Source organism: Ovis canadensis, chromosome 17, assembly GCF_042477335.2.
Source record: "Ovis canadensis isolate MfBH-ARS-UI-01 breed Bighorn chromosome 17, ARS-UI_OviCan_v2, whole genome shotgun sequence".
Lineage (NCBI taxonomy): Eukaryota > Metazoa > Chordata > Mammalia > Artiodactyla > Bovidae > Ovis > Ovis canadensis.
In genome coordinates this window covers 76,722,594-76,748,178 of record NC_091261.1, presented here as the reverse complement: position 1 = coordinate 76,748,178, position 25,585 = coordinate 76,722,594, and the positions used below count along the sequence as shown (strand labels likewise).

Sequence of the window (25,585 nt, the reverse complement as noted above, 5' to 3'; positions counted from 1 at the left end):
TAGGGGCCCTTCTCTGCCACCCTGTGGCCCCTTCCAGGCTTCTGGGCCTCCTGGTCATCACACACGAGGCTGTGTGGGCTGTCTCACACCTCCCCAGCTTGGTGATCACTTGGTGTTCACCAGCCCAGCTGGCACCCAGGAAGTGGGCACGGCTGGAGGCGGCAAGACTGTACCCAGTGGGCGTTGTTGTGGTTTGGCCGAGCAGCTCTGGGAGGATTGCCACGGTTGTGGAGCCTGCGATGGAGGCCCTTGGCAGAGACGGTTCCCCTAGGTGGGTGCTGGCCGCCAGCCCTGTGCTCCTGTCCTGCTCAAACACCTGCCGTGGCTCCCTAGTGCCCAAGTTGAAATTTCCTTCCTGCGTCTGTTGAGTTAGCATTCCGTGCCCTGCGGAAGATCCTTTGTGACGCTACTAGATTCCAAACCCAAATACTGGTCATAGTAATAATAAGGCCTAGAGTACCTACTGTTCGGTACAAAGTTCTTGACTCACTTTATCTTTTTTAACTCTTTGCAAAAGCCCTTTGGTACTGCTGCGTGTCTGAGCCTTATCGTAGAGAGGAGGAAACTGATGCTTTTGAAAGTTAAGTGTCTTGCCCCAGGTCATGTAGCTCCTGGCGCCACGAGGATCTGCAGCCTGACTCCAGAGCCAGCCTCTTTTCGAAAAAAAAAAAAAAAGAAATGTTAATTTACTTATCTTAAATCTGGCTGTGCTGGGTCTTTGTTGCTGGGGGGGGGGGCCGGGGGGGGCGGGGGGGGCTACTCTGGTTGTGGCGTGAGGCTTCTTATGGGGGGGGGCCCTCCTGCTGCAGATCCCGGGCCCCGAGGCACATGCGCTTCAGTAGTTGAGCTTCCCGGGCTCGAGAGCACAGGCTCAGAGGTTGTGGCGTTCACAGGCTTGGTTGCACGTGGGATCTTCTGGATCAAGGATCGAACCCATGTCCTCCGGAGCCACCAGGGAAGCCCAGGGTCAGACTGTTTACCAGGGGGCCAGCCTCCCTGCTCTTGCAGGAGAATGAACCAGCTCCTTGAAAGGAAAGTTAGGACCAACCTAGACAGCATATTAAGAAGCGGAGACATGACTTTGCCAACAAGGGTCTGTCTAGTCAAAGCCATGGTTTTTTTAGTAGTCACGTATGGATGTGAGAGTTGGACTATAAAGAAAGCTTGAGTGCCGAAGAATTGATGCTTTTGAACTGCACTGTTGGAGAAGACTCTTGAGAGTCCCTTGGACTGCAAGGAGATCCAACCAGTCAAACCTAAAGGAAATCAGTCCTGGATATTCATTGCAAGGACTGATGCTGAAGCTGAAACTCCAATACTTGGGCCACCGGATGCCAAGAACTGACTCATTTGAAAAGACCATGATGCTGGGAAAGATTGAAGGCGGGAGGAGAAGGGGACGACAGAGGATGAGATGGTTGGATGGCATCACTGACTTGATGGACATGAGTGAGTAAACTCTGGGAGTTGGTGATGGACAGGGAGGCCTGGCGTGCTGCAGTCCATGGGGTTGCAAAGAGTTGGACACGACTGAGTGACTGAACTGAACTGACTCAAGTCAGCAGAGAGGAGCCGGGCTCAGGGTGTCTGGAAAGCAAGACCCAGGCCTGGCTGCCCCATGACCTTGCTGTGTGACCTTGGGCAGACTCTCTTCTCTGGGCTTTCACTGGGCTTTCTCCAAGGCCGGCTCGACATTCCAAGGCTCAAAATCTAAATATTATGCAAACCTAGAGATCACCCCAATTTCATTTTTCCATTCTTTTATATCACACCAGTAATATATATCTGCTGTAGAATAGTTAGAAAATTCAGAGGGGAGAAAAGGAGAAATAGATGAAGCTCCATTTAGCAGTTTAGGGTATACCTTTCTGGAGTATTTTTCTAACATGAATACTTACAGAATAAAATTGGATAGCCTTTTTTATCACCAAACATCATGTTCCCAGATCAGCTGCAGAATAATGAATCCCTTCTTAACGGTCGTATATATGTCTGTTATGGTTGTACTGTGGAATGTTTAATTAGCATGTAATTAGAGATGATGCTAAATTAAGAGCCGGCATTTACTGAAATCCTCCTGCTGCCGGGTCTTGCCCTAAGCATTTGCTTCAGTGGTCGTCACAGCAACCCTCTGAGGCAGGCAGTTCCGCCCCATTTTACAGATGGGAAAACCGAGGCTGTTGACGTTACCCTGACCCAGATCTCCTGGCCTGTCTTTGGCAGAGCTGGACGTGGCCCCAGGCCCTTCCCAGCCCTCCACCCAGGCCTTTGACCCCTGGGCCACCCTGCCGTGTGCCTCGCCACCTGTGTTCTCAGAGGCCCTGTTTTGTCGAGGGGGTGCGCCGTGACTGTTCAAGGAAAGGGAATGAAGGGGCTGCCTGCCGAACCTGGTGTGTGGGGAGGTGACCTGTGATGTATACAGCCAGAGCTCAATAAACGCTCCTCTCAGAGCGGACGCCGCAGTGGAGTTTCTCGGGGCAAGTGGAGTTAGGGTCGCTCCAGGGAGTGGGGCTTAATGGAGCCACTCCACCACTCCACGTGGATTCCCTCGAGGGGCGCCTCGCAGCCTCTGCTGTCGAGCCTGGGGGCTTCGTGGGTACAGTGTGAACAGAACTGTGCTCTCAACTTGAGGTTTGCAGAAACCTGAGTTTGGTCTAGAGAGATCCCCTGAACCCAGGGCTGAGATTAAGCATATGAGGGACTAGACTCAGGTACAGAGTTTAAGGAAGTGCCCAGAGCTCAGCAATCAAGACAAGTACTGTTTTAATGCAAATTTAAAAAACCCAAATAAAGGCTGAACCTTGAGAGCATTATGCTAAATGTAAAGCAGCTGAAAACCCTGTGTTCTGTTTTTCCATTTGTCCGAAATGTTCAGAGGAGGGAAAAGTCACAGGGTGGTTGCCAGGGGCTGGGGGGAGGAGGGGGTTGGGGGTGCCGCTCGAGCGTGGGGCTTCTCCTTGGGCTGATGAAGATACTCGAAAATTGATTGTGGAAGTGTTAGCATGACTCCATAAACGCCCTTAAAACCGTTGAATTATACACTTTAAATAGGTGAATTGTATGATATGTGAATTCAGTCTCGGTGAAGCTATTACACACCCCTCCAAAAAAAATCTAAATTGATTAAAAAAATCCATGATGAACAATATGTCAACAATAAAGACAGGATTAGTACTACTGACTTGTTTTCCTTCTGCCTCAGGCTCTAATACAACTTAGCTAGCACCGTTATTTATCCTATTTAAAAATGTGATGTTTCCTTTGTCACTGTGTTTTTCTGGCAGTTTTTCTTTTTTAACTGGAATATGGTTGCTTTACAATGTTGTGTTAGTTTCTGCTGTACAGCAAAGTGAATCAGCCATTCACATATATATGTATATCCCACATATATATACCACATTTATATATATATATATTTATATGTATATAAATCCTCTTCTTTGGATCTTCTTCCCATTTAGGACACCACAGAGTACCAAGGAGAGCCCCCTATGCTCCACAGTATTCTCATGAGTTAGCTGTTTTGTACAGAGTAGTGTGGCTCAGCGCTAAAGAGTCCGCCTGCCAGTGAGGAGTCGCAGGAGACTTGGGTTTGATTCCTGGGTCTGAAAGATCCCCTGGAGAAGGAGATGACAGCCCACTCCAAGTAGTCTTGCCTGGGAAATCCCATGGACAGAGGAGCCTGGAGGGCTACAGTCCCTGGGGTCGCAGAGTCGCACGTGACTGAGCGGGCACATGTGTATGTCAATTCCGCTCTCCCAGGTCATTCCTCCCCTCTTCCCCCCTTGGCGTCCATACATTTATTCTCTGCATCTGCGTCTCTATTTCTGCCTTGCAAATAAGATCATCTGTACCGTTTCTCTAGATCCCACATACATGTGTGTTGATATATTTGTTTCTCTCTGTCTTACTTTGCGCTCTCTCTCGGTCCCTCGGTCCCTCCACGTCTCTGCATATGGCTGGCATTTGTAAATGTGGCATTTGAACATTGTCGATGCTGAATACTGAGTTTGGGGGATGCCCCTGTAAGTTTTGTGGTCCAGGGCAGTGGTCTCCTCACCCTGCCTTACCTGCCACGCAGACCCCTTGCTCTCATTTGACGGAGAGGCCGATGAGGCCCAGGGGAAGAAAGGCTGTGAGCTGAGGCTAGAGTGGGGTCTCCGAGTCACGTCCTGCGGCCCAGACCATCTGGCCTCTGGGCCGCCTCCTCCACTCTGTCCTCCATCGCATCTCCTCTGAGGTGGTCCCTGGGCCCCCTGGCACTTCTCGCCTGGCCTCCTGCCCTCAGCTTCTAAGCCATCGTGTGCTAGAAAAAGCCCATGCCCCCTCCCAGACCTTAGTCGCGTCAGCACTTGCCACTTCCCGCTGCCCTCGGCATAAACCCCAAGCTCCTTGCTTGGCCTTCCTGGAGCCTGCTGACCTCCCTTCCCCAGCCTCTTGCCCCCCACCCCCACCCCCGCCATGGCTGCTTCCTTCTCTCAGATTTGCGTGGGACCCATAATTACCAAAGGGCGGCAGCATCCCCCGCTCTTATCTTCTCACGGGTAAGCCTCCATCTCACTGAAGTCCTCACCGCAGCCCTTGCTGGTGAGTGCTGCTGGCCCCATTTTACAGATGAGGAGACTGAGGGCCCCAGAGCAGCGGCAGGTGCGCACCCGGGGTGCTGGGAGATGTAGACACCTTGTCCTCCTTCCCCTGGGGCCCATGTGTGCCGAGGTCACCCCCACTCTGGTCCCTGATTGCCCTCCGCACTTCTTTTTTTTTTTAATGTTAACATTTTCATCTAAAATTTCTTTAAAATATTTATATTTGTTTATTTAATTTGTCTGTGCTGGCTAGGTGACTGTGTCACTGATCTTCATCACTGTGTTCTTAGCCAGGCTATAACTGGTTTCCTTTCTACTTCCCTGTACTTGCTTCCTAAGTGAGCCTAGATTGCTCCTGGACCTGTCTGGCTCTTGGCCCCCACACTGGGCCCATTCCAGTGCCCAGCCAGTAAATAGTCCTCAAATGCCGAATCCAGTGCCCCATGTAGTGATTTGTAGAGCCAGGGGAGGGGCAGAGCTCGAGAAGTCTGTAACTTCCAAATCAGATTATTTGGCGACAGGCCCCAGGAATCTGTCTGTTAACAGTTTCAGGTAATTCTGATGCGTGGAAGTTTTGAACCACCTTAAAGGGAGGAAGTAACAGTGGCGCAGCAACGAAGCTCAGAGCTGTCAGTTCATTTGTTGAATCCTCAGCGCGGGTGTTCGCATCCCCAGTTCACAGATGAGCAAACTGAGGCCCGGTTTAGGACTCAGTTGTGTAACACGGCTGTCTGCTCCCTCTGCTCCAGCCAGGGCTGCGTTGCTAGTGATCCCCGGAACCAGGACACAGAGCCTGGTGTGCTGATCCTCCCACCCCCTCTACCCCTACTTCTGGACACTTCCAGGCAGAGGAGTGGAGACAGGCTTGGGTGTGGGTGTGTGGGTGTGTGTGTGGTGTGCAGGCGCAGGAAGCCCCGGGCCCTGCAAGGTCACCCTGGCCCTTTCCTGTTTATACTCTTTATCAGGCCCGGCCCGTGTGTTCCCGAACAGGAAGCACAGAGCAGAGCCGGGCCGCGCCAGACGCTGGAGGCGAGGCTGCACCCTGGGAGCTGGGAGGCCGAGCCAGCCATGCCCCAGGCAGCTGCCTGACCGTGGACACGCATGGTCCCTGTCTGTGTGTGGAGCAGGGCAGGGCTTTGGGGGTGACGGTTAAAGAGCTTGGCCTCTGGGATCAGACAGAGCTGGCTCCACTGCAGGCTGAGCTCGTTGCTCTCTGTGTGACCTTTCCCTGAACTCTTCACTTCTGTGAGCCTCAGCTTCCCCCTCTGTCGACTGGGGCTAATAAGAGTGCCTCCCTCAACTCCCCAGGTTGTTGTTAGAGGCAAAATGCACATCGAAGGGCCAGGCACACACAGATCTCTCTCCTTAAATCTTTCCTTGGTGACAGGCCAGACAGTGGATGACCCCACATACGTGCATGCATCTCTTTTAAAAAATAAACTTTCTCGAGTTGTCCATTTTTCTCACCAGAGGCCGGCTGCCTGAGTCCTGCCCCTGGCTGTTCCAGCCCAAATATACACCAGCTTCCGCGGTGACCCTCTGCATCTGCGTTTTGTGGGTTTGTCCCAGTTCCCCTGGGAGTTCAGACAGAGCCGGGCCTTCGCGCAGGATCGCCTGAGGGGCACATCAGGGTCGCTGCCTGATGCTGTGAAGAGTCTTTCCTGGAACCCAGCCACGTGTATTTCTCTAGCTGCTCTCATAGCGCAGAAGCCGAGTGGCTCGTCCAGCCGTGACAGACCCTCTGGCCCATGGGGCAAAATCCTTGGCTTTCCTGGCCCTTCCCAGAAGTGTGCCCACCCTGCCTCACCAAACCACTGGCCTGTTTGTCTACAGGTTCCCTCCGGTCTTCCTCCCCGTGCGGTGATGACAGTGATCGTACTCAGTGCTAGCGGGTTTGCACATGTGTGCTGGGTGTGGTGATGCTAAGGAATTCCTCGTGACTCTTTGTTCCAGGTGTTAACGCCCATTTCTCAGATGGCAGTACTGAGGCTCCGCAAGCTGGATTGACCCAGGATCCCTGACGTATGAGTGCAAGAGCTGGGATGTGACCCCCCACCATGAGCTTGTGCCAACAGGGTGCTGAACTGGGCCTCCAAGATTGAGGCAGGGTGGCAGGCGTGGGCCCTGCTTTGATTGTTTTAGGTAAAAAAAAAAAAAAATGCAAAGCTCAGTAAACATTTGTGGAATGAATGAGGAAACTCAGGAAACTCAAGTCTAGGAGCACGGGCTCTGGGGAGAGATTTGGGTTTTCCTGTTAGTTCCTATGCTAACCTGCTGTGTGGCCTTGGCCAGAGGAACTTACCTCTCTGAGGATCAGTGAAGAGATGGTTAATACGGGAGAGTCAGATGGGGTCATGGACAGAGTTAGTGAGGCAGAGCCTCTGTGATATATGTGAAGCTCTCAGCTCAGTACCTGGCATGCAGTAAGGGCTTCTGTGAGCTGATATTTCTAAGGCCGCTCACCTGCCTGCCTTTTCTTCTCTCTTGAATCACCCCACGTGTTTCTTATGCTCAAGCCTCACCCCTTAAAGCCGCAGAATTATCCTTGCTCCACTGGATTCTGGCAGGCTTTTCTTGGCTGGCTTCCCGTTAGAGCAGGTCAGAGGTCTCTGATCCCCAGGGATCCTAAAGGGGGAACCCCAGTCTCCCTAAATCTCTTTGGAGGCTTGGGGTGGCGAGGTCAGTGGGCCCCAGAGGGGTAGGTGGTCTCCATGGTGATGGAATGCTTGGGAGCTTGTTCCCACAGAGAGGGCTCGCAAGGCTGATGGCTGAGCTCTGGCACGGGGGTACCAGGTACCCCTCCAAGGCTACTCTTATAAGTGCCGTGGCCTGCCCCCTGAGCTGGCGTCCTGTGCTCCAGCCCTCCCCCTGCCCCCAATTTGGGAACCTCTTGATCTGCTGAGCTTTGGCGCCTTAGGGCACGTCTCCCCCTCCTACCTCGGGTATCTCTCGTTTATCACAGTCACGGGTGCAGTTATCTGGCATGCTGGTTTCCTGGCTCTGTGCCAAAGCATCATCTCCATGAGGGCAGGGCCCTGGGGTGCCAGCCCTGATGTGTTGCAGTGTCTGCTTCCAAGCACAGTAGGTGTTCAGTAAACACTTGTGGAATGAATGAGTCCAGGTCTGAAGGTGTCGTGACGATGGTCCATCACCGCCCCCTCCCCTTGCTTCTGGTGGTCACTCAGGGCAGCCCATGGGTCAGTGGAAAGAGAGTGATGTGAAGTCCTTGCTCATCCTCACTGCTGGCCCATCTTCTGAGCCGTGTCATCATGAAGACAGAGCCAGATTTAGAAACTGGCTTTCCCTCTTAGTAAAGCACACGAAGTGCCAGACTCTGTTCTAACATTCTCTAACTTATTTATCCTTCCCAGGACTCCTATGAGGCTACTTCCACATTTACACTGGCCACATTTCAAGGGCCCGGGTGCCTCACGTGAGCCTCCTAGGAGGTCTTGTTGTCCCCATTTTACAGATGAAGAAACTGAGGCTCAGAGACGTTAAGTGACTTGCCAAGGTCACACCACCAGTAACTGGTGGATCCCCTTCAGTCTGACCCCCCCTACTGTGGCTGGCATAGGATTTAAAAAAAAATACTGTTGTTTTATTATTCTATAGATCAAGACCATAGAAAAACGCCATGAAAGTATGTGTTCAGGGAAAAATGCTCTCGCCTACCACCGCTGTCTTCTTACCCGGGGTTTGTGTTTGCTGATTGGTCCGATTGATTTGGCGGATTTGCTTTTTGGTGTAGCTGTGCTTACCCTGCACCCCCACGGGCCTTTTGTCATCGTAAATTGGAGAGCCCCCTCCCTGCTCCACCCTGCCACTGAGCTGTCGTGAGGCTAAAATGAGGTAGAGGCGTGGAAAGCCCTTGGTCTAGTGTTAGGGATACAGTGGCGCTCAATAAATTCTGATGTTCTTTCTACGAGAAAAGGAGGGCTCATTGACTCCCCCCCCCCACCCCTGTCCTGTGTCTTCTTGATTTAATTTATTTGTTTATCTTTGGCGGTGCTGGGTGTCTGCTGCTGCGAGGGCTTTCCTTTAGTGCGGTGAGCGGGGGCTGCTCATCACAGTGGCTGCTCTTGTGGAGCACGGGGTCTAGACGCACGGGCTTCAGGAGTTGCGGCCAGTGGGCTCTAGAGCACAGGCTCAGTGGTTGTGGCCCGCGGACTTAGTTGCTCCGCAGCATGTGGGATCTTCCCGGATCAGAACCTCTGTCTCCTGCACCGGCGGGCGGATTCACCGCTGAGCCACCAAGGAAGCTCTCGCTGTGTCTCCTGAGTCTCCACTGTACCCGACAGCAAGTCCCCTACAGACGAACTTCCACGTTGCACGCTTTCAAAGATGTGAACTGTGTTCGCGTGTCCAGCCACTTAAGTCAGTGTCTGGCGTCCATTGTCACGTGTGTGCATCTTTTACAAGTGGTTGTGCTTTTGTTCACTTTACCGTTCAGTACTGTACAGAGTCCGGGGGTACAGCATCTCTATTTCAAGCCCAGGATGTCTGGAAGCAAGCGTGGAGGCAGCAGTGGTATAGCTGATTGTATGAGCTGGGATACCGAGGCTAACTTTGTGGGACTTTTGAATGCATGCTGGGAATGGAACTCGTTATATGTAGGGGAGTGACTGTAGACCTTTGGGTGAATGATAGGAGTAGTCTAGCTCAGCAAACTGTTTCTGTAAATGCACGCGTGCATGCCAAGTCACTTCAGTCGTGTCCAACGCTGTGCAGCCCTATGGACTGTAGCCCACCAGGCTCCCCTTCCACGGGATTCTCCAGGCAAGAATGCTGGAGTGGGTTGCCGTGCCCTCCTCTAAGGGGCTCTTCCCGACCCAGGGATTGAACCCACGTCTCATAGGTCTTCTGCCTTGGCAGGCGGGTTCCTTACCACTTGCACCACCTGGGAAGCCCTTTTTTATAAATGACCAGATAGTAAATATTTCAGGTTTTGCAAAGTGGTTTTTCTTGTTGCTGCTGCTTCTCCTCTCCCCTCCCAACTCATCCTCTTCCTACTCTTTCCCTTAAAAAAAAAAAAAAAAGTCAAGATCACTCTTTGCTCACAGACCTCACAAAACAGGCTGACGGGTGGATTCGACCCAAGGGTCATCACGTGCTGACCCCATCCTAAATCTGCCATAGCCAGTACGGTAGCCCCCAGGGGGCCTCTGGGCTCTGGAAATGTGACCAGTGTCAATAAGGAGCTGAATTTTAAATTTTATTTAATTTTAACAAATTTAAATCGTGACCTGTGGCTAGTGCGTCTTGTTGGAGTCGAAGCTCTTCAGTGATCAAAGGCCCTGAGGCCCGTCCCCAACCCTGAAGGGGGCCATGGGAGCTGCCCTCCTGGCAGGTCTCTCGAACTCTCTTGGCATTTCAAGGGCTGCCTGAGGGCAGCTGGGCCGGAGCCATCTGGTCTCCGGAAGAGCTTCAAGGGCCCTGGTCCCGAATGGTGCTTTTGTTGTTGTTCCAGGAGCCGCCCATGCCTCAGAACGCTAGGCCTGTGTGTTCAGTAGCTGGGAGGAGGGGCAGGGGCTGGGAACCGTCCTCCTTCTGGGTTTAGATACACTAATCAGGTTGGTGTTTCAGGGATAGGGGAAAAAAACAAAACAAAACATAGAAGCAAAGAATAAGAAAATAGGAAGAGAGATAGGACCCCAAGAACAGAGTCACAGCCTACTCCCAGTGTGTTAATAATTGCTGAGATTTTTGAGTATGTGCTATTACCCTGTTTGAACCTCCCAACAGCCCATTTTACAGAAAAGGGAAACTGAGGCTCAGAAGAACAACAATCTACCTCATCAGAGAGTCATCCAACTCCAGAGCTGCGTCCTTAACCACCACCAACCCTCTTCCCTCCTCCCCCACCTCCTGGGATGGGACTAAGAGGAGAGAAGTGAGTCTGTGAAGTGATAGCTGCTCCTGAGCCTCAGTTTTCCCATCTGTAAAATGGGAGGAGGTGAGAATTGGATTAACAATCTGCCTCCCACCCCCGCCAAATGACATAGCAGTGAGGTGTAAAACAGGATTCTCTTGGTTGCATGTCAGCCAGGCTTCACCCCCGACCCCCACTGAGTTCATGGCCCCATTCGTTTAATGCAGTTACGAGCTGGGCGTCAGAGTCTCAGATGGTGACCCTGGTTCCCAGAGTCAGTTGCTCTGCCTCTGGCTGTCATTTTCTCACTTTACACAGTTGGGAGCATCATCCTTTCCTCGTTGGGGGATTAAATGGCACACGGCACTCACATAGTACCTTGTGGCAGGCTATATCCACAGGGTCACAAAGAGTCGGACACAACTGAGCAACTGAACACACGCGCTCACACAGTAGGTGTTTAGTTCATGTTCGGTGGTGAGAGCAAGGCACTGTTCACCTCCAGGGAGCGCCGTAACGTAGACTGGCTGCACAGTGCCCTTTGGAGTTGGGCAGTGCACAGCCTGTTCGATCGTACCCAGCAGTCCCAGATGGTGACTAGAGGTAGGTATGGTGGTGGTGGTTGCGTCTTGTGATATTTACTTTCCCTGAAGTTCAAGGCCCCTGGGCCAGGAAGAAGGGAGGGCCTGATAGGCAGAGACCCACTGCTGCTCAGATTCTCAGCCCACAACTTGCTGCCTGAGAAGTGGGCCAGTTCATTCCCTAGCTGAATTGGTGATTTTACACCCCAGCTTCAGCATCTTGGCCTGAGGTGGCCTGTCCCTGCTCTGCTGCTCATTTGCCAGGGTATTTCCCTGCTGCCCCAGATCACTGTGGGGTGAAGCCGAGCACCCCTCCTCCGCCCCTCTGGGGGGCCCAGCCCCTCCCCGTAGCACACACTCCTAACGCAGTATCTCCTCTGCCTCCGTAGGGCTCAGCTGGTGGACCGTCCTGGCCAGCAGCCACGAGCAGCAGAGCCCAGGGATGAGCGTGTCCAGGGAAGGTGAGTGCTCCCCATGGGCCCCCAGAGTCCTGGCTTCTGAGAAAACCCTCGGCACCCCCACGGCCCAGCCTCCACGATCGGGCAGCTGATCAGACTCCGCCAGGTCACTCTGTCAGAAACCCAGTGCCTGACCAAGCTGGACCCTGGCAGCGTGGAGAGGGCGGGCCTCATTGCTTAGGGAAATTTTACTGCTGGGCAGGCAGGGACTTAACTGGCATCACTGAGCCGATTCAAGGCGCGGCCAGAATCTAAACACCTCCCCGCTCTCCGGTGTCCAGCGCCAGCATTCTTGGCATGCTTTCTCAGCCCCTCACACAAAACATCCCCACATCTCATGATAGCTCCCTGAGAAAAGGTTCTTATCAGCCCACCTTTGCTAGAGGAGAAAACCGAAGCTCAGAGGGCTGAGGTCCCTCGTCCAGCTGTCCAGCTCCAAGTGGCAGGGGCTGGATTTGAACCCAGGGTTGCAGGACTCCCGAGTCTGAGGCTCTTAGCCACCAACTTCACTGCCCCTGATGGAGTTTGGCTGCGTGGTGGGGAGTAGAGGGCAGGCCTCGGGCCCTGGGCTGGGCCCGCTGGCCCCTCCTGGAGGGGATGGGGTCTGTGGTTCTGGGTGGTTTGGAAGCTACCATTCGCTCTTAGGTTCCCAGCGGCTTTCTCTCTGCCCGGGCGCCCTGCCTTTGCTTCTCAAGCTGCCCTGCTGGTCTTTGCTGTCTCCTGCTCATGTCTAACCTGCCCGCTTTGCACTGTTTTCTCCCAGTGGCAGAGACTGGCCCAGAGATGAGCCCCTTGCTGGGTCTGCTCTGAGGACCGTGAACAGCGGGCCTCAGCCCCTAATCTGACCCTGACCCGTCTCAGGCAAGGGGCCTCCCCTTTCTGAGCTGCTTGCTGAGCGGGAGGCATGCTCCACCCAGAGGTGGCAGAAGGGATCCCACTAGGTGATGCATGAAATAAACTTTAGCTGAGGATGTGCTCAGTAAGTATAAAAAATACACAGCTCCAGGCTTTGTTTTAAAGTGCTATAGCCGAATGAATGCTCAGCATTAAGCAAGACTCGGGAGTTGATAACAGCTTTAAAATTCTGTCTGTCCCTTCATACAGGCTTTCCCCCCTGGTATTTAGTATCCAGATCGCTTCCAACTCCACACGTAAGCTCAGGGAACACACATGCACACTTATGCATGCGTGTGCACACACACACACACTCACAGTGGCAGGCACACCGTGTCTGTCTTTTCTGGAAACCACTTTCCTAAATCGTCCCGTCTTCTATTCCCTAAACTGCAGTCTCTCCCTCCCCACCAAGTGTCAGGAAGAAAGAGTGGTTGCAGTAATTCTAGCTAAAGTGTGATTGACACTCCACCAGGGCCATTGACACTGAAATAATCATCTTTGGCAGATTGCTAGTCTCCGGGCTACAGACAGAATTTCACTGAGCACTTAACGAAGCTGAGGACACCTTGGAGGGATTTCTGAGTGACTTTGTGTCCTATACAGCCTGCCTCTGCCCAGAAAGTAGCTTTGGCGTTAGATTTCCCTACCCCAACCCGGAATCCAGGGTACCCATGAACCGCCAACAATTGACGGTAGGCTCGTGTTTCTTGGAAGAGGGTCCCCAGCTATTTTTCAGTGCTCAGTGAAGCCAGCGACCCCCAGATGAGACTCATTTTCACTTTGCCAGTTGCTTCTAGAACCCTCACGGCAGCCTTTGAGGTCATCAGACCCACGCCTTTTTGCAGCTGAGGAAACTGTGGCTTAGATGGGGGAAGTGACTCTCCCAAAGCCACATGGCCAGGAAATGCCAGGGCCTCTCAGCAGTTTAGAGCCCTGGCCTGAGATGGTGTGTTTTTTTCAGCTTTGATGTTTCTTTTCCACTTGCTCTGGCCTGAGGGGCCCCAGGTAGTCCAAGCCCTTGTGGGAGGGTTGGTCCAGCTGTACACCGGGGCCTTCAGTGGTTTCGGCTGAACACCTACCCAGACCCCACCCTGCCTCCCATCATGCTAGGTTCTCTCCTGCCTGTGACTTTGCCCTGGCTGTTCCCTTCTCTCTCTGCTCCACCCAGCTATTCAAAACACCACCTGTCCACTGCTCGTAACTCGGCAGGAAGGCCGCCTCCTATAGGCAGCCCTCCCATACCTACACAGGTAGAACCCATCACCTCTACCTGATGTGGGCCCATAGTCCAAGTAGAGCTGGGGGGCTGAGTCTGTGTCTCTTACTTAGCTCCATAGCCCGACTCCCGCACACAGAGGAACTCATGAAATGTTGGAGTGAATGAATAACCGGTGATCATGGCTAATATTCTTTCAAATGCTCCCTATGTGCTGGGACCATCTTAAGTTCTTAGAGGCTGGTTAGTGTTCAGCCCTTCAAAGTGGACACTCTTAGACCCATTTTACAGATGAGGCTCAGAGAGGTGGAGTCTGTTGCCTGAGCTCAGCCGCAGAGGAAGTGGCAGAGCTGGGATCTGAACCCAGGTCTGTCTGACTCCTCGAATGCCCAGAGGCCTCGAGCTTCACTTTGATTCTAGAAAGAGGTGAGAGAGGAAACAAAGGCTCTGAAACCCAGTCGGGGAGACACAGAGAAGAGCTGGGGTGGCTAGAGGAGGGCTGCCTGTCCAGCATCTGAGTCTGCACCTTCGGAGCTGAGGTTGCATAATCAAAGGACCTTGAGAGTGAACGGGGGGAGGAGGGTAGATGTGAGGTTTGAGTGACTGGAGAAGGGGGAGGGGCGGGGCCGGGCCAGGTGGACCCCTGCTTTTCAAGACCAGTGCCTAACCTAAAGAATTGGCATTGGGTCTGAACAACTTTCGCAGTGACATTTACAAGGGGTAAGGAGCTCAGTTCAGGTCCCATATCATTTCCTCCCCCGTTCCCACATCAGCCCCACAGTCTACACATCCCTGAGTCTCCCAGAATGCGGGCAGGGCCCTCCTGGCTGACCTCCCTGCCTCCATTCTCACCCCTGCAGGCCCTCTCTGCAGGGGCTGCCCTGAGAGTAAGTCCAGCTCCTTCCCCATCTCCCCCCCTCCCTCCCCTCTGGCCCCAGTAGCCTCCTCTCCTAGGTTCTTGAGCACCCTAAATCCTCCCCCATCCTGGAGTTTTGCTCTCTCTTCCCTCTGCCTGGAGCCCCCCACCCCTTCCCTCACATCTTCACATAGCCAGCTCCTCCTCATCCGGGTCTCAGCTTGAGTGTTACCTCCTCCGAGAAGTCTTCCTTGACCTCCCTCCTCCCGCCCCTTCTTGATCCTGCTTGTGGTGTCCAGCTCATTTCCTTGGAAGCTGGTGTCATAGTCTGGCCGGAGCTTGTAAGTCATCTCCAACCACTGCCAGGACATAGGCTCCTTGAGGCCACAGGCCCGGCTGTCTTGTCCACTGTCCTGTCTCCAGCCTCCAGCCTGGCACCTTTCATTGTTTCCTAAGCACTGATTGAGGGAAGGCTGAATGAATGGACAGCGATTCTGGAAAAAGCCCAGGCCCCAGGATATTTTGCAGCTTCTGAAAAGCATCTCCTACGCAGGCAGACGGCTGTCGCTCAGAGCAGACACAGACCCTGCTCCTAACCCTTGCCCTGGGTCCCGATCACAGACCACAGCTTGGCCACTTCCCAGCCGGGTGACTGTGAATAGCCCCTCCTTATCTTGGCTTCCTCCTGTCTCTGCTGATATCACTTCCTAACACTCACTCTACCCCAGGCCCCACTCATCCCACCCAGGCACATTCCATAAATATTTTACTGGGCACCCACTAGGAGCCAGGCACTGCGCTAGGGGCTGAGAAGACAGCTGTGAGTAAAAACAAGCAAAACCCTCTTCCTTATCTAATGACTGTGCTCCTGAAATGTGATATTCTAGTGCTTTTATTATTTTCACATTTTGAAGAATTTCACATAAATGTTTTTCAAGAAAGTCCATTTTTAAAAGAACGATTCCTCTTTCCGTTTGTTCCTGCTGGGAGAATCCCATGGACAGAGGAACCTGCCAGGCTATATATAGTCCATGGCGAGGCAAAGAGTGGGACCTGGTGGAGCGACTGTCACTCACTTGCCATGTATCAGACGGGGAAACTCAGGCCTTGAGTGGTTACGGGGACTGGGCAGGGTCCTCCAGCTAGGAAGTGGGGAGAAGGGATTTGAACCCAGGCCTTCAGGGCCCCTGGGGGTAATAATAGTGACTCCCCTGAGGGTTGTTGGATCTCGGGAGTTAAGAGGGAGGGCCTGCCAGGCACAGAGCCGGGCTCATCAAACTTTCCTCTTGTGGGTGTCAGCATCCTCGCAGGCTGTTGTCCGGGTCTGGATGGGGAAGCCCCGGCACGGCGCCGGCCTCCCTGACTGCACCTGCCCCGTGTCTCTCTGTCTCCTCAGATGTGAGCACCGCGGGGCTCCCACCCGCCTGCCCCTGAAGCGCGCCCCCCGCCCCAGGCCCAGCATGCGCCTGTCGGTGCGGAGGGCGCTGCTGGCAGCCGGCCTGGCCCTGGCCCTGGTGCTGGCCGTCCACCTGGGGCAGCGGGTGCTGGAGTGCCGGGCGGTGCTGGGGGGCCCGCGGGGCCCCCGGCGGACCATGCGGCCGGAGCAGGAGGACCTGATGATGGTGGGCGCGGACCACGTGGAGTACCGCTACGGCAAGGCCATGCCGCTCATCTTCGTCGGGGGCGTGCCCCGGAGCGGCACCACGCTGATGCGGGCCATGCTGGACGCGCACCCCGAGGTGCGCTGCGGCGAGGAGACCCGCATCATCCCGCGTGTGCTGGCCATGCGCCAGGCCTGGTCCAAGTCGGGCCGGGAGAAGCTGCGGCTGGATGAGGCGGGCGTGACGGACGAGGTGCTGGACGCCGCCATGCAGGCCTTCATCCTGGAGGTGATCGCCAAGCACGGCGAGCCGGCCCGCGTCCTCTGCAACAAGGACCCCTTCACGCTCAAGTCGTCCGTCTACCTGTCGCGCCTGTTCCCCAACTCCAAGTTCCTGCTCATGGTGCGCGACGGCCGCGCCTCCGTCCACTCCATGATCACCCGCAAGGTCACCATTGCTGGCTTCGACCTCAGCAGCTACCGCGACTGCCTCACCAAGTGGAACAAGGCCATCGAGGTGATGTACGCGCAGTGCATGGAGGTGGGCAAGGACAAGTGCCTGCCCGTGTACTACGAGCAGCTGGTGCTGCACCCCCGGCGCTCCCTCAAGGTCATCCTCGACTTCCTGGGCATCGCCTGGAGCGATGCTGTCCTCCACCACGAGGACCTCATCGGCAAGCCGGGCGGCGTCTCCCTGTCCAAGTGAGTGGAGCCCCCACCTTCTGCTGTGTGGCCTGGGGCTGGTCACTGTGCCTCTCGGAGCCTCCTCTGTTGTAACAGGTCTGAGACGCCCAGTGGTTAAGAGCAGAGCTTCGATCCACATCTCCCTCCCGGTAGCTCTGTGGCATTGAGCGAGTTGCTGGACTTCTCCGAAACCTCAGTTTTATTAGCCCCCTCCAAATGGGGGCAGTCCCTCCTGAGCACGTCCATGCGCTTTGTGTAGTCAGCTGTTGCTGATAAAGGGTGAGAGGATAGGTTCTGGGACCGGGCTGTCTGGGTTCGAGTCCCAGCCCCGTCCCTTTTTAGCTGTGTGACCTTGAGCAGGGGATTCAACCTCTCTGTGCTTCCGTTTCCTCATCAGTAGCATGGGGATAGAATCCATCCACCTTTGTTCACATGTGAACTTCGGATGGGGTGGTACCTCTTAGGTGCTGTTAATCCCCATTATCTTCATTTTAGTGCTGACCTTGCTTTTAGTGGCATCCCCACTGGCCTTGCCTTTGCTCTCTTATTGAGCGCCTGCTGTGTGGCCAGCACTGAGTTAAGCCCCCAGCCATCATTATTGCCCTCATCTTCACAGCAAACTCGGACATAAGAACTGGTCTTAACCGCGTTTCATAGATCAAGAAGCGGAATCTCAGGAAAGTTACCGGCCTAGCAAGAGGTGGTGCCAGGGTTCAAACTCACACCTGTTGGACTCCAGGGCCTATTCTCTCAAGCTCTCCATGACTGGGACCCTCTTCCCTCTCCTGAGACCCTGGGACAGGGCAGGGCCAGAATGTGCCATTCCCATGCCTGCATCCTGCTCAGGTGCGAGCATCCCTAAGAGCCCAGGGGAAGAGCGGTCCTTCCTGGGACAACGCCTCCTGTTTCTCTAATGTCTGGGCCCTCCCAGGCCCTGTCCCCAGGAGCTCTGGAGCCCTGAGCAGAGCTCAGCAGCTCTCCTTCTGGCAGCAAAGTGCCCATGGACTGGATACTCTGGCCAGCTGGTGCTGGAGCTGGGATTTTGTAAATCATCCTGACACAACATCAGATGACCAAAGGAATACATCCTGGCGGCAGGAAGTTGGGAACATACATAAAACAGGAAAGGAAAACCACCCGTAATCCGTCCCCACCCCGATTGTGATCTGTGGCCTGCTGGTCCTTGGTCAGGGAATAAAACCAGAGTGCTGCTGGGCAGGTTCCTCTAAACTTTCTTCACTTTGTGTCTGGGACACTTGCCCATGAGCCCCCAGCACTCTGCAGTGACATCACTTTGAATGGCTGTATAATATTCCACTACACAATCACCATATTCCCCTTTTGGGACACTTCGGTTACTGACTCATGTTAAGCATGGCTCCCATCCCTGTTCTGGGATCCGTCTATGTGATTGTCCTGTAAAGTCCTGTAGACACCAGGATTGTGGGGGAGGCCAGGCACACGTTTGATCGGGTTGGGTTTCTTTGCCGTAAACATCTCTGCAGCAAGTATTTTGCTGTAAAAGATGAAATAACTGGTTGATTGGCAGTTTTGGTTTCATTATACTAGGAAACGATAACGTATCAGTTTCTGCAAATCCTCTTGAGCAGTCCTCCCTCCCACCTGTCAAAACCAAAAGGGTACCGAGCTGGGGCTCATAGGAAAGCGGCAGCTGCTGATTCACAGGAGCCTTTGAGAGCGTTAACGATGGGTCTTTGGCTAGATTAGATACAGTGGTTTGCTCCCTCCTGCCATCGTTACCAGATTTAACGTAGTTTTGGACATGGGGGCCCATGTTCACAGTAGCCGGGATGTGGAGGCAGCTTAAGTGTCCGTCAGTAGATGGGTGGATGGAAAGACGTGGCACGTAGATACAGTGGAATACTACTCGGCCACAAAAAGAATGGAACGATGCCACTTGCAGCAACCAAGTTAGACCTCCATCTGGTCGTAGTAAGGGAAGTACGTCAGACAGAGAAAGACAAACAGCGAATGATGCCGCTTGTATGTGGAATCTAAACCGTGACCGAGGTGAACCTGGGAAACAGACAGACTCACAGACAGAAAACGAGCATGATTAGCCAAGGGGAGACCGGAGGGGTAAGTCAAGAGTTTGGGATTAGCAGAAACAAGCTGCTGCTGCTGCTGAGTCGCTTCAGTCGTGTCCGACTCTGCGACCCCATAGACGGCAGCCCACCAGGCTCCCCCGTCCCCGGGATTCTCCAGGCAGGAACACTGCAGTGGGTTGCCATTTCCTTCTCCAGTGCATGAAAGTGAAAAGCGAAAGGGAAGTCTCTCAGTCCTGTCCGACTCTTAGCGACCCTGCGGACTGCAGCCCACCAGGCTCCTCCACCCATAGGATTTTCCAGGCAAGAGTACTGGAGTGGGGTGCCATTGCCTTCTCCGAGAAACAAGCTACTATATATAAAATAAGCAACAGGGACCTGTATAGTGCAGGGAATTATATTCAATGTCCTATAATAAACCGTAGTAAAAGATTATGAAAAGAATATAATATATACATACAAGTGAATCACTTTGCTGTACATCAGAAATTAATGCAACGTGGTAAATCAACCATACTTCAATTAAAAGAGGCAAAAGAAGAATCAAGCTCCACCTATCTCCCCCAAAAAAGGGACGGTTACTTGATTCCTGATGTGTCTTGAACACGGTTAAAATTCTCATAGAATCTGGCTTAGATTAGGTCCCCCAAGGACCTGTAGAAACTGAGACATTATCATTTTCTCTCGTCATGTAACCGTCAGCATGTGATTTTATCTTTTATGGCGAAACAGCCTTTGTGGGTGATCGTCGTGGGGCGAGACTGCTTGTGGCAGAGATGTTTATATGGTGAGAATACCTAGAACAGTGCTTGAGATCTTTCGACGCGCTGGCTAGAGTTGAGACTTGGATCCGGTCTGTAGCCCCCAGCTCCGTGCCCCGCCCCCATCAGTCCACATTGCTTCGCTCCCCAGTCTCCCTCCCTCCCCATCCCAGTTCCTTTTGCTCCATCTTTTTGTACTGTTTTTCGTTCCCAAGTTATCTCTTGGTTGGGATGGAAGCATCTAGAAACAGGTCCTCGATCCTTCCCCACCCTCCAGCTTGTGAAGCCCCTGAACTGTATACTCAGTAAGACCATCATGATCGGATGAGGTGGTAAGCCTGTTATCTGGGAGACCGAGAAAGCATGTGAAAGATGACGGCATTTTCATCCTAACGGCAAACTGGAAACAACGTCCAGGGCCACCTTTCGGGGATGGAAAAAGGAGGAGGTACCGAGTGAGTGGGAAAAAAAAGCCTACCGAGCGGTACTATATATAGCATATAACTTCTGTGTTTAAATCTGCAAGCAAAACCATAGATTTTCTATGTATATACGTGTGGGGGAGAGAGAGAGTGCACGCTAACACCGAATGCACCGGTGCTCTTTTATTATTAACCTGTTTACTCCTCAGAACAGCCCAGCAGGGTAGGTGCTGTTAATGATTCCCATTTTACAGGTGAGGACACTGAGGCTCAGAGAGGCTCAGTCACTCTGCCGAGGTCACACAGCTGGCACCCGCACCCAGGCAGTCTGGCCCCTTAGCCACTCTGCTTTTAAAAGCACAGAAAGCAGACCGAAAGAAGAGGCACACTCCAGAATGCCATGGTCGGGCCCTGCAGGCAGCTGATGGACCGGGAGCGGTGACTACAGGGGCTCTTCACCTTACTGTTAAGGCTTTAGAATTACTTCTCAAGAACAAAATCTTAGTCCATCTTAGTCACGTAAATAAAAAGTCATGTTTAAAAAGTCATAGAGGTCAAGGAAGAAGTCAAGGTCATGTCCATCTTAGTCATGTAAATAAAAAGTCACACAGATCAAGAGTCTGAGCCCCACTGAAATGGTGTTTCTGCCAGCTTCCCACTCTAGCTCTTAAGCCCATTGTACAGAGCAGGTGTACTGAGGCCAGATGACTCACCCACTTTCTTAGAGTTTAGGGGAGCCGAGTGGGTTCCAAGAACCAGGTCCCCCCTCCACATTCCCTGCTGCCCCAGCGCTACCTGGGTCTGCCCACACCCCATCCATTTCGCCCTCTCTCCCCAGGATTGAACGATCCACAGACCAGGTCATCAAGCCTGTGAACCTGGAAGCTCTCTCCAAGTGGACTGGCCACATCCCTGGGGATGTGTTGAGGGACATGGCCCAGATTGCCCCCATGCTGGCCCGGCTTGGCTATGACCCCTATGCAAACCCCCCCAACTACGGCAACCCCGACCCCATTGTCATCAACAACACACACCGGGTAAGTACACTGCCCACGGGGAGATGCGGCCGGGGCTAGGGGCTCCTGCTACCCGAGAAGACACTCAGTCCCTTGATTGCTAAGCAGCTGGCTTGTGTCTGTCTTCGTATGACTGCTTGTATTCCCATTTTTGCTTGGGCCACCAGGAAGCTCAAAACCAGTGGGTATTCTGCCTCTCACACTCCGTAGCATCTCCTGGTGGGCCCATCTGTGTGCTTTTTTCATCTTCTCTCTCTTCTTGGCCTTGTCCTTTCCCCTCTGCTTCCCTAGCTGTCAGCTCATCTGTTTGTAAAGCCCCTCAAGTCTTTGTTGAGGCGGGGTGTGAATAAATCAAGGATGGGTCCCTTTATCGCCCCCATAAGGTTTCATTTCTGTTTATATATTCATTTCCGGTTGTGCTGCGTGGCATGCAGGATCTTAGTTTCCCATCCAGGGAAGAGAGAGAATTTACTCACACAGCGAGTTGGCAGCTCTGCCCTTGTCCTTGAAGTGTAAGCCCATCTATTGATCTTCTTTCTTCTCCTGACATCGGCTGATTCTGTAAACTTGTGAAAATGCTCAGACATCCAAGGTAGATACCCAGACTGCATGAAGAGAGTGGGTGTTAGCAACCTGGATATTGCTGTTTATCACTGTGTTATTATTTTTGGTTTGATATTTACTATTCATTTTACCGTTTACTATTTAACCATAGTTATTATCCTTTACACTGTACCTAGGCGTTTTAGATACTTTCCTGTATATATGTCTATTTCATAATACAGAAGTCATTAAGGGGTTAAAAAGAAGCCGCAGTAGCTGGTGGTGACCTTGAAATCCAGCCCCCAAGTGCTTCTCAGGAGAGAGAGGTAACTGGGATGGGACGAGGGCCTCAGAGAAAGCTGGCCTCTCCTTTCTTGCGTTCTTAGCCAGGGGCTCAGCAGCAGCTTCTCTGGAGTCTCTTTAAAAGGCAGAGCCCCCTGGCAGTTCCCGGACTGTGGGTCAGAAACTCCCAGAGTCAAACCTGACCTTGGGTGTTGTTTAAAAAGACGTTGATGAGCAGTGATGGTCAAGATCAGCTCTTTGGAGCTCTGCTGTTTGTGTGTTTAAATTAGAGAAAGTTCTCTAGATCTCTTCCAAAGAGGTTGACTCCCCAAAGAAGAACTCTTGTTTTCTATGAACTTAGTTAATGACACAAGTGTTACGAGAACCAGAATTCACTGACTCATTTCACCTCATTCCTAACTGAATTTTTGTGACTACATTTGTGCTTCTGAAAAGAAATATTTTGACCCTTCACATATGCAAGTAGAGAGTTGAGCGGGTCAGTTTCAAATATGATTTTTTTTCTGTTTCAAGGTTCTGGCTTACATATCCAGTGGTGCAGATTTTGATGTAAGAACAGAATTAGGTGAAAAAAATAAAGCCAGAAGCTTGCTCTAGTTTTGTGACCTTGTGTACTTTTAAAATATAATCAAGGTGGCAAAAAAACAAAAACACAAAGAGGTTTATTCCCTGAACATGTTGAATGTGTTCATAGCTCAGTCGTGTCTGACTCTTGGCCACCCCATGGCCTGTAGCCCACCAGGCTCCTCTGACTGTGGAATTCTCCAGGCAAGAATACTGGAGTGGGTGGCCACGCCTTTCTCCAGGGCATCTTCCCAACGCAGGGATGGAACCCGGGTCTCCTGCATTGCAGGCAGATTCTTTATTATCCGAGCCACCAGGGAAGCCCATTACTCCTTGGGGTTCCATAAGTCTTGACCAGCGCCAGACACCTTGTTTAGTCTTTACAGTGGTTTTGCTGTGGCTGTGAAGATAAATCCCCTCATTGAAAGCCGGGTGTGGGTATGTGTGTTTGTGTGTATGAGTGTGTGTGTGCACGTGTGTGTGCTGAAGGCACAGAATGTTCCTGTCCTGGGTCCTGGCAGTACACTCAATTCTGAAAGGACCCCAGTGCTAATGAGACCGTCTATCCCCATGCCATCCATTACAGCCACTAGGCTTGTGCGGCCATTGAGCTGTGACGAGTCCATATGGGAAGGTGCTGTGTAAGTGTGAAACTCACACTGCGTTTGAGGCCCTCATCAGCTCAGTCACTCAGTCGTGTCCAACTCTTTGCGACCTGGACTGCAGCAGGCCAGGCCTCCCTGTCCATCACCAACTCCCGAAGTTTGCTCAAACTCGTGTCCATCAAGTTGGTGATGCCATCCAACCATCTCATCCTCTGTCGCCCCCTTCTCCTCCCGCCTTCAATCTTTCCCAGCATCAGGGTCTTTTCCAGTGAGTCAGCTCTTAGCATCAGGTGGCCAAAGTATTGGAGCTTCAGCGTCAGTCCTTCCAGTGAATATTTAGGGTTGATTTCCTTTAGGGTTGACTGGTTGGATTTCCTTGCAGTCCAAGGGACTCTCAAGAGTCTTCTCTAATAACACAGTTCAAAAGCATCAATTCTTTGGTGCTCAGCTTTCTTTATAGTCCAACTCTCCCAGCCATACATGACTACTGGAAAAACTATAGCCTTGACTGCTGCTGCTAAGTGACTTTAGTCGTGTCCGACTCTGTGCGACCCCATAGATGGCAGCCCACCAGGCTCCCCCGTCCCTGGGATTCTCCAGGCAAGAACACTGGAGTGGGTTGCCATTTCCTTCTCCAATGCATGAAAGTGAAAAGTGTAAGTCAAGTCGCTCAGTCGTGTCCAACCCTTAGCGACCCCATGGACTGCAGCCTACCAGGCTCCTCCGTCCATGGGATTTTCCAGGCAAGAGTACTGGAGTACGGTGCCATTGCCTTCTCCAGACGGACTCATACCCGCCGCCCCCCCCAAAGCATGTAGAATTTCTCACTAATCATTTTTATATTGACTATGTAGAGGAGGAAAACTTTTCCCTTTTTCTCTTCTAGGCTCTTTGGCTGACCTGATAATGAAATTGACACAAGACAGATTAATAGGAGAGAAAACAAATTTAATACACATACAAGGGCTCATAAAAATAGATTCACAGGAAGGGGCCATAGCAGGCATCTTTCATCCCTTTTAGGCAGAGAAACAATACATTTGTGAAGAGCTGACAAGACAGAGACACTTGGGCTTGGGGGAGTAAGTTAGCGAAGAGGCGAGGTTTGCTCACACAGATTCTCCTTGTCTGGTGATAAAGATGTCTCTCTACCTCCTGGGGATAGGGCATCTTTCAGTGGTGAGATTTACCTCCTGCTCCCAGGGGCTCAAAGGAGGATCAGAGTGTCCTTCTGGCGCTGTTGCTGTTAGTCACTAAGTCGTGCCCGGCTCTTTGCAAGCCCATGGACCACAGCATGCCGGGCTTCCCTCTCCTTCACCATCTCCCAGAGCTTGCTCAAACTCATGTCCGTTGAATCATTGATGCCATCCAACCATCTCATCCTCCTGCCTTCAGTCTTTCCAGTGAGTTATCAGGTTATTTTCCAGTGAGTCAGCTCTTTGCGTCAGGCGGCCAGAGTGTTGGAGCTTCAGCATCAGTCCTTCCAATGAATATTCAGGGTTGATATCCTTTAGGGTTGACTGGTTGGATCTCCTTGCAGTCCAAGGGACTCTCAAGAGTCTTTTCCAGCATGACTGTTTCTTAAACAATTTTAATTCAAAACAGTGAATATGCCAGAGTGGTGTGTTGACGGGTGACCTGCCCTGAACGCCATCGATTACGTGTTGAAGTATTAATTTTTGGATGTATCTGGTTAAGTTTAAAATAGAAAAAAAGCACCCCTAGAGGGAATTCCCTGGCAGGCCAGAGGTTAGGACTTCGCACTCTCCCTGCTGAGGGTGTGACTTCGATTCCTGGTCAGGGAACTGAGATACCACAAGCCCCACCCCCTGCCACCCTCCCCCCAAAGAAACCCCACTAGAATTAATTTTACTTAAAAAAATTTTTTTTTAATACTCTGGCTACTGAAATATTTAAAATTACAGGGTTGTTCACATCCTGTTTTATTGGACAGCACTGGTCTATCCAGAGCCTTGTATTTCCAGAGGACAGTGGGAAGACCTAGAACTTTCTGGTTCCCACTGTAGGGCCATTGCCCCGCTGTGCCCTCCGTCTGAAAGCTTCTCCTTCAGAGCTCAGCCTGGCAGGGTTTCCTTGGAACACGGGCTCAGCTCAGAGGCCGTGTGTCCCAAGAGGCCCTGTTGGACCAGTCACTCACGAGAAGCCCCCGGGCAGTCCGAGTCCCGCCTCTTGCTTCCCATGTTCTGCTTCCCATGGTTTGGTCTGTTCTTGTTTCCTTGTGTTTGGCTGTTACTTGTGGGTTGTCTGGCCCTCCCTAGTCTAAAATGGAAGCTGCATGAGAATGGGAATTTTAATTTGTCTTGTTAATGTTGTAAAACCCCTGCACACCCCCACCCCCACCCCCAACCCCAGAGCTTAGAATAATGTCAGGAGTATTGTTAATAAATGCTTAGGAGGAGCTTATTAATAAATGTTTGTTGGATGGATGCATAGATGAGCAGATGGATAAGTGGATGGGTGCGTTTGGTGGGTAGATGGTTGGATGGGTGGGTGGGTGGGTTGGTGGGGTGTGAATGGGGGGTGGAGGGTAGGTG

General features: G+C 52.4%; 1 protein-coding gene across 2 annotated transcripts in view; it reads left to right on the top strand.

Annotated features, from left to right (window-relative positions):
- TPST2 (tyrosylprotein sulfotransferase 2) overlaps positions 1-25,585 on the top strand; it is a 55,949-nt gene that overhangs the window by 22,215 nt on the left and 8,149 nt on the right. The window contains exons 2-5 of one of the 2 annotated variants that reach the window (XM_069557406.1): positions 10,847-11,061; positions 11,429-11,500; positions 15,863-16,768; positions 20,838-21,036. In XM_069557406.1, coding sequence (XP_069413507.1) covers positions 15,927-16,768; positions 20,838-21,036 — 1,041 coding nt within the window. In that variant the 5' untranslated portion in view covers positions 10,847-11,061; positions 11,429-11,500; positions 15,863-15,926. The remainder of the gene's footprint in view (positions 1-10,846; positions 11,062-11,428; positions 11,501-15,862; positions 16,769-20,837; positions 21,037-25,585) is intronic. The other variant, XM_069557405.1, reaches the window with a different exon arrangement.